At 54.8% G+C, this 15,786-nt stretch overlaps 1 protein-coding gene across 1 annotated transcript; it reads right to left on the bottom strand.

Moving 5' to 3' along the window:
* Positions 1 to 5,689: 5,689 nt before the first annotated feature.
* Positions 5,690 to 11,459, bottom strand: MUC17 (mucin 17, cell surface associated). The gene is given in 11 exon segments (XM_047839200.1): positions 5,690 to 5,832; positions 6,156 to 6,481; positions 6,664 to 6,826; positions 7,175 to 7,240; positions 7,862 to 7,986; positions 8,610 to 8,669; positions 8,788 to 8,902; positions 10,117 to 10,152; positions 10,155 to 10,312; positions 10,419 to 11,029; positions 11,031 to 11,459. Coding segments are annotated over 11 exon segments (2,232 nt in total).
* Between the last annotated feature and the right edge of the window lie 4,327 nt (positions 11,460 to 15,786).

Raw genomic sequence — 15,786 nt, 5'->3', positions numbered from 1 at the left:
CTTTCTAGGCCACAGAGCTCTGACCCCTCAGGCCCCGGCCCCAGCCCCTCCACGACACACACTTCTACCCTGTCCCCCAGCCAGCCCGAGGAGCTTCCCTCCCATACCCTTCCCGTGAACACTTTAGAACTTCATGTACATGAAACAGGACACGGGCTTCCAATCCTCATGTCGATCCACAGCATTGTGTGGTCTTTATGGGCCCTGTAGCTCATAGAGAATGGAGAATTCTAGACTGTGCCCTATTCATATCCGCCCCCGAGCCCGGGGTCTGGAGGACAGCTACCCCCAGAATCTCCATGGTCACCTCCGTCAAGCACCAGAAAGAGGCTCCTGCCCTCTCACTCACACAGGCTCTAGGGCAGCCTCTCCCGGGGCCCCCACAGCCCATCTTCCGGCAAAGGGGGGCTCCCGGCTGGAGCCACGCCAGGATGGCTCTCAGGGCAAGACAAGAGTGTTCCCTGGCAGGGCAATCCACCCCTGCTCAGGCCACAGAGGTCCTCTGGTGTCCAAAAGCCTCCATCAGGCTTTAATGCCTTGGTCGCCCAGGGGCACTCCCTCACTTTCCCAACGCGCCATCCCGCACAGGCGCCCCTACTTTTGGGGCATTCCTACGCACATGTCCCCTGCACAGCCCTGTCCTGGTGTTTTTCCTACCTTCTCAGGTTGGCATTCCTTCTCCCTACTGTTTGCTTGTCCAAAACCTCATCAGTCCTCACAGTGAACTGGAGTACCCAGAGGAGGGCACAAATTAGAAAGAAAACTATAGGGGCCCCTGAGTGGCTCAGTCGGTTGAGCGTCTGACTTCAGCTCAGGTCACAATCTTGCGATTCGTGAGTTCAAGCCTCACATCAAGCTTGCTGCTGTCAGCCTGTCGGTGCAGAACCCTCTTCCAATCATCTGTCCCCCTCTGTCTGCCCCTCCCCAGCTTGCACTCTCCCCAAAATAAATAAAAGGAAAAAGAAAGAAAACTATAGGTGCCAGCCAGAGTCTCTGACCTGACATCTGAACCCCTCCCAGAATACAAGCAGGGGGTGGGGGTGGGGGTGGGGCTGGGGGGTGCAGAGGGCTGAGGTCCTCCAGTTCAGGGATGGGGCAGTACAAACCTTCTGTCAAATGGGTGGCACCTTGTTAATTATTTGCTGTGCGGCCCCAGATAGATCACTCTCTGAGCCTCAGTCACCTGTCTGCCTCCACTTCCTTACACAATCTTCCTTGTGAGAGTCATATGTGCTATATGCTGTGAAATGACATTGCGAACAGCCCTCTGTGGGTGGGAGGCAAGGGGGGGGCGCTCTGGGTATCATCAGACCTTCTGGAGTCTTCTGGAATGGCTCTACTTGCCTGACCTCTCCACTACTGACAGCTCTCTGCACTTAGAGAGAGATGCTTTCTGACTCTTGCATGCCAATGGGCTCACTCGAGTCGGTGTTATCTTTTCCACAGAACACTGAGCGCCTGAGGAACAGGGGGTCTCCGCTGGTGCTGATTATCTCTAACTCACCGTAAGGTACACAGAGGCAATGCACCTGCTGATTGTTGGACCCTTAAACATCACTGTCATCATCACCACCGCCACCCCTCTCCCCCAACAGCCTGACCAGAGAGAGACCTGGGGGCTGCCTGGGGAGCAGGGACAGGGAGGACCCCTCCTGAGGGTGACCCCACTCATGGCTTCCTGTTCTCTGGATTTTGCCTTAAAGCTAATATCTCTATGGGGCGCCTGGGTGGCTCGATCGGTTGAGCATCTGACTCTTGATTTCAGCTCAGGTCATGATCTCATGGCTCATGGGATTAAGCCCGGCATCAGCCTCCACACTGACAACACGGAGCCTGCTTTGGGATTCTCTCTCTCCCTCTCTCTGTGCCCTGCTCTTTGTGTGTGTGTGTGTGTGTGTGTGTGTGTGTGCACGCGTGTGCACACGCATGCACACGCTCTCTCTCAAAATAAATAAATAAACTTTCTTTTAAAAGAGCTAATATAGGGGCGCCTGGGTGGCGCAGTCGGTTAAGCGTCCGACTTCAGCCAGGTCACGATCTCGCGGTCCGTGAGTTCGAGCCCCGAGTCAGGCTCTGGGCTGATGGCTCCGAGCCTGGAGCCTGCTTCGGATTCTGTGTCCCCCTCTCTGCCCCTCCTCTGCTCACACTCTATCTTTCTCTCTGTGTCTCTGAAAACTAAATAAACATTTTTTTTAAAAGCTAATATAGCTATCATTAATGTACTTTCTTGGTATCCTGAAATTCACAAAGTTCACACTCGCAGCCTCTCATCCTTGCCCATTGGCAACTCCCAAGGGCTGCGCTTCTGGGCCTCAAAGGTGTCCGGGCAGGGGAGAAGCAGGTACTTGAGGGTATGGTGGTGCCTAAGGGCCCATGTTCGTGAGGGGGACGTCTCAGAACTCCCTGCGTGGGTTATCACACTATTGCCCTGCAGGGCACCAAAGACTCCCTTCCCCATCTCCCCCTGCCCACTCGCCACCCCTTCCCACAACCCTACAGGGCCTTCAACTCAAAAGCCCCCTCTTCTACCTGGGGCCTTGGGCTCACTCCCCCCAACACTCCTCACCCCAGCATCTGTCCTGCCCACCCCTTCCCTCCGGTTCTTCCTGGTCTCTGGGGTGGGGGCTCAGAAAGTCTACTCTGGTGAGGGACCCCACGGGAAATCAGCTTGAAACCAGTTGCTTCCCAGAGAAATGGCCATGACAGGCTCAACAAGGACCCAGAGCCTGTGTCTCCCCCCCAGCCCTCCAACCATTTGTAACTAGAGGGGCTTTCCCAGGGTCTCCTGAGCTCTCCCCACGCAAGGGAGAAGCTGCTAAATGCTGGATCCTTCCTTCCCCCAGGGCTGGCAGCCCGTTCGGTGCCTCTTTGGGAAGACCCTGCCTCCTGGGCAGATGCAGGCCACAGGACGAAGGCAGGCAGAGGCCACCATCCAGGTGAAGAAAAAGTCCCCGTTCCCCGCAGGGGAAGGCTGGAGAGGGGAGACAGGGGGGGGGAGGCCAGCCCCCTTTCAGCCCCCGGGTCAGGGCTTGGCATAGGTCATCAACTGCACAACACAGGCCATGCCCCTTGCTCTGGACCCACACGTCTCCAGAGTGACCCCTTTAGCACCCCCAAAGGTAAGATGAGGTCACAGCCCAGGTCCAGCTCTTTGGCAGCCCCGTCCCCTGCAAAGGGAGTGAGGGAAAAGGAGGAAGCCAGCCACCTGAACCCTGCCTGAGGCCAGCATGCATTGGCCCCCCAGGGAGTGCCAGCCCCGGTCTCACTCACCCCGTGTCACTGGGGCAGGTGCCCAGAGCCAGAGACCCAGTGTCAGGATCCAGATCACCAGCATCTCCCGATGGGGCCCTGGACGCAAGGTCTTCCCTCATGAGGAGGGACCAAGAAATGAGAGCTCCCAGGGAGGGATCCAGCTATTTAAAGGACCCCGGAGATCTTTGCCTTGGGGAAGGTCAGCGCCTGGCCCAGAGTAGGGGCGCGGTGATGGGGCTGGGTGGATGGTGTGTGGTGACCACAGGGAGTTGGCCAAAGGGCAGCCTATCAACCTTCCCGTCTAACTCCAGGAAAGCTGACCGCCCACAGCCAGGGTCTCTCCAGCGGAAGCCAGAGTCATGGGTGGGGCAGAGTGAGAGGGAGGGACCGGAGGCCAGAGGCGCGAAGAGTGTCTGACGGTTACCAAGGGGCGGGGGCCAAGAAATGGCAGGGAGAGGGTAACTATGGAGGGAGGAGTGACGGCCCTTCCAGGACCGGCCAGCCACAGGCCAGGCTGAGTGAAGGACCCTGCACCCCACCCTTGAGAAGCCCCTCTTTCTTCCAGCCTTCCTTCTCCATCATCCATCTCAAGCTGGCCCCTTCCAAACTTCCAGTGCCTCCCCCCTCCCCAGGCTCGCAACCACCAACCCTTCTCCTGGGTGGGGCTCCCATTCACACCTGAGGCTTTATGGTCCTGGTCTCCACCCCCAGCCACGCCAGTCCCTCTCCTGTCCAGGGCAAAGATCTCAGGGGCTTTTTCCAAACCCCTACCCAAAGAACCTCATTCTGTCAGCCCCAAGCACCCTCAGCTCCAGTCCAGGTACCCACAGTCGTGGGAACGGGAGGGCCCACGCCAAAGCATGGCAGACTCTGGCATGAGTGTATGTGCCACCCAAGCTTGGGGAGGCCCAAGATCTTTGGGGAGACCAGATTTACCCACCAGTGCAAATGGCAGCTGACGTAGCCTGGGCCTCCCACCCCCCACCCCCCGACCCAGCCCTGACCTTCCTATGCCAAGGGAGGAAGGGCACAGAGGATAAACCCAACAGGCCCCCACCTGCTGCTGAACTGGTGGCTCCCCCAGCCACCTACTCTCTAAGAAAACAGGCCCCGAGCTCTAGGAGGAAAGTCATGGCCCTGAGGACAGCCCACAGATGCCTTCCTTGCTTGCTGGGAGAAACTGGTGTTCCCAGGCCCTCCCACGTATCCTCTGGAAGTCCCTGTTCTCCAAGTGGAGGTGCCATGAGATAAGCAGAAAGACACAGAGCAACTTCTTTTACAAGAAATGCCATATTGTGTTCACACGGGTGAACTGGAGGCTGGCAGGCTTCCTGTCTGCACATGAGATGTTCCTGCAGAGAAGGCTGGGGACTTCTGGCCCCTGAGGTTACTGCAGGGATGGGGGCGAGGCTAGGGAGAGGGGAGCGGTGAGGAAGGGTGGGAGGGGACAGGGGAGACAGAGGAATGAGGCCAAGGAGCTGAGAGGGCTTCTCCATCTCAGGGCTCCACTTCTGCTCATTCTTGAGGCCCCGGAAAACTGGGGTCCAGTGTCCTTGGGAGGGAGAAGGAATGGAGCCTCAGAACAGGAGACCAGGGCCTGGGAAGCAGCAGCGGGGGACCTGAGAGGCAAGGGACATCTGTACATAACTGGAAACCGGGTGTCAGGGGAGGAGGGAGGATGTAGGATGGGGGCACTGGGATAAGGGTAAGAATTTAGGGCTGAAGTCATAAAGACAGGGGAAGGGACAAACTGGGGGAGACTTGGGGCTGGGGGCTGGGGCATGGAGTGAGTCAAGCAGTGGGTTCACAAGGGGGAGATTTAAGGGTGGGGGCAAGGGACGCGGCAAGGAGTTCCATAGGGAGCAGGAGGGAGGGTGGTTCCAGCTGCGGGTGGGGAACAGGCATAGGGAGCCGCACAGGAGAATAGAGACTGAGGTCCGAGACCCCTGAAGCATGTGGGGACACAGGAAGGTGCACTTGGACAGAGATCTGCCGGAGCACATCTAGTTTTCACAACAATCGTTCAAGGTATCAGCACGAGTATGCTATACTTATTTTACAGGTTCAGAGAAGTTACTGACTTGCCCGAGGTCCCACAGTGGAGGAGCCTGGGTTTGAACCGGGTCTCCAGGTGGGTTTCACCCAAGCTGGGAGAAGGATGAGGATCCGGGGCTGGTCGGATTTTGCCCAAGGTAACCGGGAGACGGCGCTGCACGAGTCCTCGGGCCATCTCTCAAAACGGATGCGGTACGTATGGTTCTTTCCCACCGTTGGGGGCAGGGTGCAGGGCGGGGAGGGGGAGGCGCAGGGCCCACAGCAAGGACGAGGCCACCTCAGGTCTCTGGATGTGCACCCGCCACAGAATATGTGTGAAAGAGGGAGTGGGAACAGGGAGCCACCCTGCTCAGACTGGCTGGAAAGCCACTGCCTCCTGGTCCTAGCCCGGCCCCTGCCCTGGTGACTGGCGGGAGGGCTTCTGGACCTGGATCTGGGAGAGCTCCGCACCATCCCCCCTTGGCACCCTCACGCTCACATTGATGTCCACGTCCTCCAAGGCCACCTGGAAGTTTTCATCCTTGACTAGAGAGAGAGAAAAGGGCGGGCGGGGGGTCGGGGGGGAGAACAGGAGGAAAGAGAGGAGAAAGGGGCAGGAAAGGAGAAGGGAAGGAAGGATGGGGAAAGCAAGGCCTGGGAGGGGGGCTCCTGTGCCCAGTGCCTGCCCCGTAGGGATGGCGCGTGCAGGACCCGCGCCTCCTTCGGAGGGTGCCCAGGGAAGTGGCTACTCAAGCTTCCAGGCAGGAGGTCCGTGTCAGCCTCGGGCAAGGGAGGTAGTTGGGTCCTCCCCAGGCCCGCAGTGGCGCCCAGGGAAGCCTCTGCCCCCCTCCCCGGGAGGCAGGACTCACCTGTTCGCTCGTCCTCCAAGCCCAAGTCCGAAAACGTCCCCACAGTGTCCTCATCGCACGTCCGTCGCCGCCCCAGGACCTGAGTTGGGGCGACGCGCTGGCAGAGCAGGACCGCCCCAGCGGGGACCCCTTTGCCGCCCTCACGCCCACCCCCAACGCGCTCCCTGCCTCCGCCTCGGCCGGCTGTGCTGTAGCGGGCAACGAAGATGCTCAGCGCCACCAGCCGCAGAGCCGCGGCCCCCGTCAGGCCCCCGACCAGTGCCCTCCAGGCGACAGCCACCTCGCAGCGCGGGCCCGAAAACCAGCGCGTGTCCGTGGAGAAGCAGCTGGAGCAGGGGTCACAGGTCACAGACCCTCACCACCATCTGGGCGGGTCGGCTAACATACTTGGACTCCGTGGGCGCCGGCAGGTGGGCGGGGTGCCCCCCCCCGGGGTGGGGGGCGAGGGGGTGGGCCCGCGGGCCGGGCGGGCGGTGGGCGGGGCTCCCGCGGGTGCTCAGGGCCTCACCGGCGAGCGGGACCGCTCCTCTCCACTAGGCACTGGCCTTGGTGACAGTCGATGGCGCCATCCACGCCCGACGTGCATTTGGTGACGCAGCGGAGCCGGTTCTCCTCCACCGAGGGGAAGAAGAAATCCTCATAGCCTTTGGCAGTGGCGTGGCGACAGATGGCTGGAGGTGGGAGGGGGGTGCAGAGAGACAAGGACCTCATCCACTCTATTCAGGGGCCTGGTTATAATCACGCTGAAAACAGATGGGAGAAACTACGTTTCGGAGGGTGGGGTGTCGTGGAGTGGACCCTGAGATTAGATGAGGGGAGGGTCGGCCCCTAAGACCCTCACCTTCCCTGCTGGTCCTCAGGTGAAAAACTAATAAGCTCCAGGAAGGACAGCCCTGCCGGGGCCACACCACTTGCCTCCTGAAAGGTCTTCCCTCCTCCCCAAGAATGTCAATGGGCAGATGTCTGCGGTGGGAGAGTCACGACCTCCGGGGGCCACTCAGCCCTTTGCCCACCCTTACCTTCCAGGGTCAGCTCCTTCCTGGTGTCATTGGTCACCTTGATGGAGTCAGGCCTAAAACACAGGGCTGGGGGGGACACAGGCACAGGTGGAATTGAGGGAGGTTAAAGGGTCAGGGACAGGGGCGCCTGGGTGGCTCAGTCAGTTAAACCTTGGACTCTTGAACTGGGCTCAGGTCATGATCTCATAGTTCATGACATTGAGCTGCACTGTCAGTGCAGAGCCTGCTTGGGATTCCCAGTCTCCCTCTTTCTGCGCCTCCCCTGCTTTCTCATTCTCTCTCTCTCTCTCTCTCTCTCTCTCTCTCACACACACACACACACACACACACACACACACACCTTTAAAAAATAAATAGAGGGTCAGGGACAGGGAAGCAGAGCAGGGAAGCCTGGGGAGGGACAGAGAGGGCTCTGCCACTGTAGGGGACATGTGAAGGGGCTGCAAGGGAAGGTGACTCTTGCCTCTCTCATCTCCCCCGAATAAGCAAGCATCCTCAGCCATCCTGAAAACTTGGAGCAGAACTTTCAAGGAGTCTTCCCCAGCACCCAGGTTCGGACTAGCCCCTCCTTAACCCCATCCTTGGCCCAGTTGGCTGTAGACCTACCCCAGGGCTGGCACCGGAGCCCAGAGGCTCCTCTCCAAGCTGGTGGCTCTGCCCCAACCCCTCCCTCCGGTCTTGGCTTACTCTAGTCACTCCGGCAGCTGTCCCCATTGTGGCTGACATTCTGGAGCTCCTCCTTCAAGACTGTCTTCACCTTCTCATACTCGCTCTCCAGCTGGAGGCTAAAGGGCACCACAATGCTGCCATTCCTGAGGGGATCGAGAAGGTTGGGTGTCTTACAGGGTGCCCAGGCCTGGGGCACATAGGTCTTTAGAAGGTCACCTCCAGGACCAACCACAAGTGCGCTGGTGTGAGAGGAAGGCAGAGGCAATGAGTTGGGATTCCAGACACATTATTTTCAGGACCCACCAGCATCCCTGACTTGGTCAGCCTGGAAGGCAGGACAAGGAATGATTGACATTCTCCCGCCTTGCATCAAGCCATTATCAAACCAGGCCCTCCTGGGCACTTTGCCTCACTCAGGCTGACCACTCAGCAGGCCTGGTGCCAGCCAGAGAGAAACCAGCTACTGTCCAGACACCAGGCTTCCCATAAGCCTTTATGCGCCACCTCCCTGCATGTCCCATGTAATCTCTCTCTTTCCAACCATGCTTCAAAAGGAAGGTGGCATCTCTCCTACAGAGAAATGACTACAGAAAATGATCCAAAAAATTCCCCATGGAGTTATTAGTTCCCCTATGTCCTACCTCCACCTCTCTCTTTTTGAAATCTGATTGATTCCAAAAGGAAAGGATGGCTTCTCCATTCCCCCACCCTTCATTCTCCTTCCCCCACCCAACACTACCTCCATAGCCCCAAAAGGGTCTCCTGCCTCAGGGACAGGATCTCCACATCCTCGAATCCTTGCACATTTTGGTAAATCTTCTGCATCCGAAATGCCAGGATCCTTGCACTTCCACTTGCACCTGAACCTCATGACCCGAGTGCACCCAGATGCCCAAGCTCAACTTCAAGGAAAGACCCTTGAGTTCCCTCCCCTTCCCGTCACCTGATCCCAGAAGGTGTCGCTGAAATCCTCGTAGGCCTTGGAAGTGTTGTCATTGAGGTCAGGGGAGATCTCCTGGTCAACAGACACCTCCATATCCCCTTCAGCACCCACAGTGTCTGTGCACAATATGCCCTGTTCTGGTCACTTCACCACCATTGCCACCACCACAATCCAGAGGTTCATCCCATCACTCCTCTCCATGTTCCCTGAAGACTGAATGAATGGTAGGAGGAAAGGAGATAGGACTTCTAGGATAAGTTGTGCCAAGGTGAGGGAAAGGTTAGAGGTAAGGAGGCACAGCAGTCAGACCTGTGGTCTCTCCCTTGTCTGCCTCAGTGGGAGGCAGAATGACGGCTCCCAAAGATGCCTATGTCTTAGTCCCCAGAACCTCTGGATATGTTATGCTGCATGGCAAGGAGGAATCAAGATTGTATGTAGATTAAAATTGCTAATCATCTGACTAAAATGGGAAAATTAACGTGGATTATTGGGTGGGCTCAACATAATCACAAGAGTCCTTAACAGTGGAAGAGAAAGACAGGAGGTCAGATCAGTCACAAGAAAATGTGACTACAGAAGAAAGACACAGATGGGGCGCCTGGGTGGTTCAGTTGGTTGAACATCTGACTTCAGCTCAGGTCATGATCTCGCAGTTTGTGAGTTCGAGCCCCGCGTCAGGCTCTGTGCTGACAACTCAGAGCCTGGAGCCTGCTTCCGAGTCTGTGTCTCCATCTCTCTCTGCCTCTCCCCTGCTCATTCTCTGCCTCTCTCTCTGTCAAAAATAAATAAACTTAAAAAATTTTTTTGAAAAAAAAAAAGACACAGAGATGAAATGTTGCTGGCTTTGAAGATGGAGAGAGGGAGCCTTGAGACCAGGAATGTGAGAGGCTTCAGAACCTGAAAAGGGCAAAGAAATGGATTCTCCCCTAAAGTCTTCAGAGAAGAACACAGCCCTGCCGACACCTTGATGTTAGCCCAGTAAGACTCACGTTAGACTCCTACTCTACAGAATTGTAAGATAATAAATTTTCATTATCTCAGCCGCTAAGTTTGTAATAATTTGTTACAGTGGCAATTAGAAGTTAATACAGCTCCGAGCAGCCCAGATTGGGAGGAGACCACAGGAAGGAGTGTGGTCCAACCACCTCCTGGAGGTGAGGGTGAAAAAGAGGCATGAGATGAGGTAGAGGGAAGCATGAGAGAGAAGGCAAGAATGGCAGAATTAGGCAAAATGGCATGAATACTAACAGGTAACCGCAGGGCTGGGCCCAGAGAGAGCCAGTGGCACCTCCCAGGAGAAAGTGCAAAAGGCAGGGCTCTGACAACTCACCCAGATCTACCTCTTCCACCACAAACTCCAACAGTAGCCATGGAAGATGCTAGGGAAGTGGCACTTGAGGTCATCCCATTTACCTCCATTCTGGCACCTGATCTCCTGGAGCTCACAGTGGTCCCCAGAGAACCCCAAAGGGCAGTGGCATAGGCCTTGCATCCAGGTGCCACCATGGTCACAGGTGCCTGGGCAACACAGTAAGAAAGGGAAGTTCAGGATAGGGTTTGCCTTTGGTGACACAGAAATTTATTAGGGGAGAGAGAAGACGGAACAGGGAAGCAGTAAGTCCAACCTGAGGTGTAGTCAGTCTAGACTGTGTGGTCATCTGAGTAGTGGTTGAAGTTGCCCTGGGTGACATAAAGGTGGTGGTAGTCTGAGAGATGACTACCGGTGCTTCTGGAATCTTGATGGTGGGTGGGGTGGAGTGAGTCAACTTGATTGAAGCCACCATGGCAGTTGGAAACCTGCTGCTTGGTTTCATGGTCAGTGGGAGGCTCATGAAGCCAGGCATATGTGGGACGGTTACAGAATTGGTGCTCATCCAGCTTCCACTGGTGGGTCTTTGAGTGCTTATCAAAACCGTGTAACTGGGGACAGTCCCAATGCTGATAGAACTAGGAGCATCCATTATGCTGTTGGTAGGATGCGTTTCCAGAACGGAAGCAGAAGTGTCCGTATGCCTAGGAAACACAGTTGTCATACTGGTGGAACTAGGGGAGGTAGCCATCTCAGTAGTAGAGGTGAACACTGACATTGGGATGTTAGGCATCGAAGTAACTTCACTACTTGGACCCATTTCCATACATGAAGTAGTGGGAGAGGCAGGCACTATCGTAACTGATATAGGTTCTGGACATGGGGTAGTAGAAGAAATAAAACAAGTGGCAGTTGTTTCAGTCGCAAAGGTCTTTTAGAGAAGACATGGTTGGAGAAGTTCTTGTAGTTTCGGATGAAAAAAGAGTAGTGAAAGCAGTGACAGAAGTCCCTGTATTTTCCACACCAGAGAGAGGTGAGAATGTAGGAAGAGAGTTAGGGGTGGTCGTGAGCATTGAATTTACACTGGCGGAGGATAAGGAAGAGGACATTATTGTTGTGGATATTGAAAAGGAAATAATAGTACCGAAAGAAGTATTTAGCGCGTTTGTAGATGTACTCAGAGTAGGGAAAGAAAGTGTAGGAGAAACACAAGATGTACTGTGTGATATTGTGGGGGTGGGTGTTACCAACATTCTAGTAACAGTCATGGCTGTTTCTGGGGCAGAGAGAGTGGGTGAAGTGGCTGTGCTTGAGGTAGCAGAGATAGAAATGTTTGTGGGAGTGGTGATTTCAGTTGTGGCCATGGTGACTGTAGGGGTGAATGCAGCATGGGTACTAGGGAAGGTAGTAATCAAGGTGGATAAAGGGGTAGCGTTTGTTGTCAAAGAGGAGACTGAATGCGGTTGGGGCAGGTGGAGAAGATAGACTCATACTCATGGCTGATGTCACAGTATTGGTGGTGACTGGAGTAGAGGTGATAAATGTCAGAGAATTGACCATATTCTTGGGAGTGATTGATGATGCAGTTGCAAGAGGAGAAGTAATCTCCACGGTGAGAGACTGTGTCCAAACATCCCCAGTATGAGTAAGTGTGGTTTTCCAGGTGGATGTGGCATGAGAGGGTGTGACAGTCACCTTGCCTGTGTATGTAGTAAATCTAGAAGAGGGTCGTCCTGTGGTTGGGGATGTTGTATGTGTGTCAGTGGTAGTGGGTGCCGGGGTGGATTTAGCATTTGTGTGTGATGTATTTGTGCTCATTGCAGTTGAGGTAGTACTCTCTGTCCGAATGGTCCCATTGCTGCTGGTAGACGTGGAAGATGAGCCTGCATATGTAACTGGAGTGTGTGTAGCAAGGGTGGGAGGGGGAGTGCTGTGGGTACTTGTGAGCATGGGCGCCATAGTAAGCCTTGTGGAAGAGGTTGAGATGACACTGCATGTTGTGTCTGTATTTGGGGCAGCTGAGGGAGATGGGATGATACATGTGGGGATTGTGGACATTTTGGAAACAGTGCTTGTAGAGGTGAGGTCAGGAATGGTAATTAATGAACCATTGGTACCCCTGGATGTGGGGGTGATGGTTGTCAGTGTTGAGGCAGGCATGCCTGTACTAACAAAGGATGAGTTTATGGTGATGGCTAACCTTGGGGTACCAGTGGTGGGAGATGGGGTTATTGCTGATGTGGTCGTGCTTCTTGTAGAGTAGATGTTTGAAGAAGTGACTCCTGGAGGACTGTGTGGTATTTTAGGGGTAGTTGTTGTTACCAAGATTGTACTAGCAGTGGAGGCAGTTTCTAGAGTGGAGGAAGTGGGCAAAGAGGCTGTGTTCAAGGTGGCAATGGTGGAAGTGTTGATAGGAGTGGTGATTTCAGTTGCAGCTATGGTGTCAGTACTAGTGGGAGATGTAGAGGTGGACATGGTGTGGGTTATAGGGAGTAATAATCAAGGTAGATATAGGGGTAATGTTTGTGATCCAACTGGAGACTGGTTTTGTGGATGGGGCAGGTGGAGAAGACAGACACATACTCGTGGCTGATGTCAAGGGATTGGCGGTCACTGGGGTAGAAGAGGTTGATGTCAGAGAATTGATTGTATTCCCGGGAGTAATTAATGATGCGATTGTGGGAGGAGAAGTAATTTCTGTCATGAAAGACACTGTGGAAATGTCCTGTGTAGGAATAAGTGTGGTTTTCCAGGGGGTGCAGCATGAGGTATGATGGTTGTCTTCCCCGTGTGTGTAGTGGCTGCAGCGGAGAAGTGTGGTTCTGTGGTTGTGAATGTCTGTGGGTGGTAGTGGGCTCCAGGGCGGTTTCAGAGGTGGTAGATGTGGCAGAAACAGTTGTATTTGTTGGGGTGATTGATGACATGCCTGGAGAAGTTGAAGGAGTTTCTGTCATGTAAGCTTCATTTCCGTGGAGCTCATTGTTTTCAAAGCGATTGTTGTTGGCGTACTTAGCGTGGCAGTCACTTCAGTGGAAGCAGATACGCTTTGTGTTGTAGGTGTTGTTAATACACTTGTTGATGTGGGATCATGAGTGGTGGCAGTCGCTGTTTTAAATGTAATGGTGGTGTTAGGAAGTGAAGTGGTGGTCATAATCAAGACGGCACTGGCGATGGGTGAAGAGTTGTGATCAGTTACTGTTGCCGAGATGTTCGTGGCAGTTAGAGAAGGGGCAATAGAGGTAGAAGCGATTATTGGGGTAAGAGACCTGGTTGTATGAATGCTTGCTGTGGTCAGGCTAATCCTGTTTGTGTTACCCGTTGTAGAGGATGTGGGCATATGGAAGGTTGTGTGCGTGGTTGGGACAGAGGAAGAGAGTAGGGCCATGGCTGTGAGAGTCTTCCCCAAAGTGGTAATGGTCATGGGAGGAGACATCATGGCAGAGGTGAGTCTCTTGGTGGTAGTTGGGGTCATGCAGGTGGTGGCAGGGTAAGCGGCAGTGATTATAAGGCTCGTGGGATTGATACACTTTATGGTGCTCGTGTAGACAATGAGGGTGGGTGGAGTGGTTTCAGCCTTGATGACAAACTTGGACATCGGGATGGTTGAGGTGTTGGTCTTGACTGTAGTTTTGAGCACTGCTTCAGAAATAGGTTTAAAGTAGGGGGAGGTGGTGGAAATTTTAAGTGTGCGTTCCCTACTGTTGGCAGCTGGAGAGGCCCTGCTGGGGACGGTGAGTGGCCACCTTGCTGTGCCTTTGGAGCATGGGGAGTTGCTGAGAGCGGTGTGAGCCACTCCTGCTCTGGGGAGAAGCTCAGCGGAAGTGGATGCGTCCATGGGGAAAGTGCCTGTATTGACGAGAGAACAGAGGGATTCGTTTGCAGGTTGTTTCATTACTCTAAACACCGTGTAAGCTTTTTACTACCATGCCATTTTCCAGATATGTTTCGCAGAAGGTAGGAAGTTCCATTGCTTGTCCCTCCATCAGAGGCAGCTTGGGGCTAGGGCCTTTGAGGTTCTGAAGAGAGTGCCCTCGGCCCCTTGCCCTCCTCTTCTGAGTGGGAACTTTCTAGCCCTGGGATGGCTGTGCTGAACATGCAGGTTCAGCTGAGGGTCCTTCCACCCCACCCCTTTCTCCACACATACATGTTTCCCTTACTCTGTTCCTTCCTCTTCCACCACCTGCTGCCCATAGTCCCACCCTTTGGCTCTCCGCTGTCCTTCTCCCTATGACACACTGCTGTCTGGGCTAACTTTCCTCTTCCAAGGGAGCCCAGCCAAGCCCAGGCTGGGGGTGGGAACACATCATAGACACAGGGGTCATTGGGTCAGAGAGGGGAAATCTGCACAGAGAGCTGCAAAGGGAAAACCACAGACTGAGGCTCAGACTTTATTGAGATTGAAGGACAGGGAGAGAGGACCACACTAGTAGGCCAAGAGACTGGACAGAGAAGGAAGCTTCCAGAAAGTGATGACTGAACAGATAGGCATGGGTCCCAAAAATCTGAAGGTTTTGCAGTAAGTGTTAACGAAAACAGACATATTTTCTATCACCCACTTTATTTTGACCACTGGGTTAATTAGTTTACAAACATAAACCCCTCACTCCATAGATAATCATCAACCCCATTTTACAGGGGATAAGAGTGAGGGTCAGAGATCTCATAATGCTGGGACTGAGTGGCGGGGAGACTCCTGCAGCCACAGTGGTTGCAAGCAGGAAGTGCCCAGACCTCCTCAGCATCAGCCTCCTCTTCACCTTGGACTCAATACATCTTTGTTCTGAGAGCTGGGGTTTCATTTCTCAGCCTAGCTGGGTGTGTCAGGGAGATGGGGGTGAGGATTATGAAGATCCCTGGGTTGGAGCTTCTAGAGCCAGGAGGTAGCCTTAGAGGTAAGTGAGAGGATGGCCTGTGGGCTCCTAGGTTAGGAAGGTCTAGGATTGGGGTTCAGGAGCAGACCCCAGGAGACAGAGGAAAGGGAAATACAGAGGAATTGTGGAGTTCCTAAGGAATAGAAGAGAGAAGGCCCTGGACCTCACACTGGATGGTACACACCCAACCTTTTGGAAGCAATCAGTATCCCTCCCCAACCCAGCCCTGCCAATGACAGCTGTGCCCAGAAACATGGGCTGGGTGGGGGATGGGAGAGATAGGGACAGAGCTGGAGGAGGGGACAGAGATCAAAGGCAGAGACATCTCCAGAGAGAGGAGACGTCTCCAGGGGCAGAGTCAAGGCTATCATGGAGAAAGCACCACCAGAAGTAAAGGAAGAGTCCAGAGAGGAGGGAGCACTGGGGCTGGTGGGGGGAAGGACAGAAGAGATGTGGGGCTCAGGAAACCAAATCAAAGTGGGAAGAGCAGTCTTCCGGAAAGAGGTTATGCCCACCCTCCCGATGCATGCACCTGCCACCTGCCTGGTCCTGGATGGAGAGCGGCACCAGCTGGACCCAGCTTCCTTCCTCCTCCCCCGTCTCAGTGCCCCCTGCACACAAAGCTCTGAGGAATCCCTCCTGAGCCTCCCCTTAGGCTTCAGAGTCACTTCCCCACACACACACCTCTGCCCTGGAATATCCAGAGGGTCACTGCAGCCCTTTTCCCGCCCGCCCCCCTCACCTCTGGCCCCCGTGGAGGTCCTGAGCACCCTGAGGAAGTCGAGGAGCCTGAGCAGCTTTATGGGTCTGGTGCAGCGGC

Source organism: Prionailurus viverrinus, chromosome E3 (assembly GCF_022837055.1).
Source record: "Prionailurus viverrinus isolate Anna chromosome E3, UM_Priviv_1.0, whole genome shotgun sequence".
Taxonomy (NCBI): Eukaryota; Metazoa; Chordata; class Mammalia; order Carnivora; family Felidae; genus Prionailurus; species Prionailurus viverrinus.
This window is presented reverse-complemented; position numbering and strand designations above follow the sequence as displayed.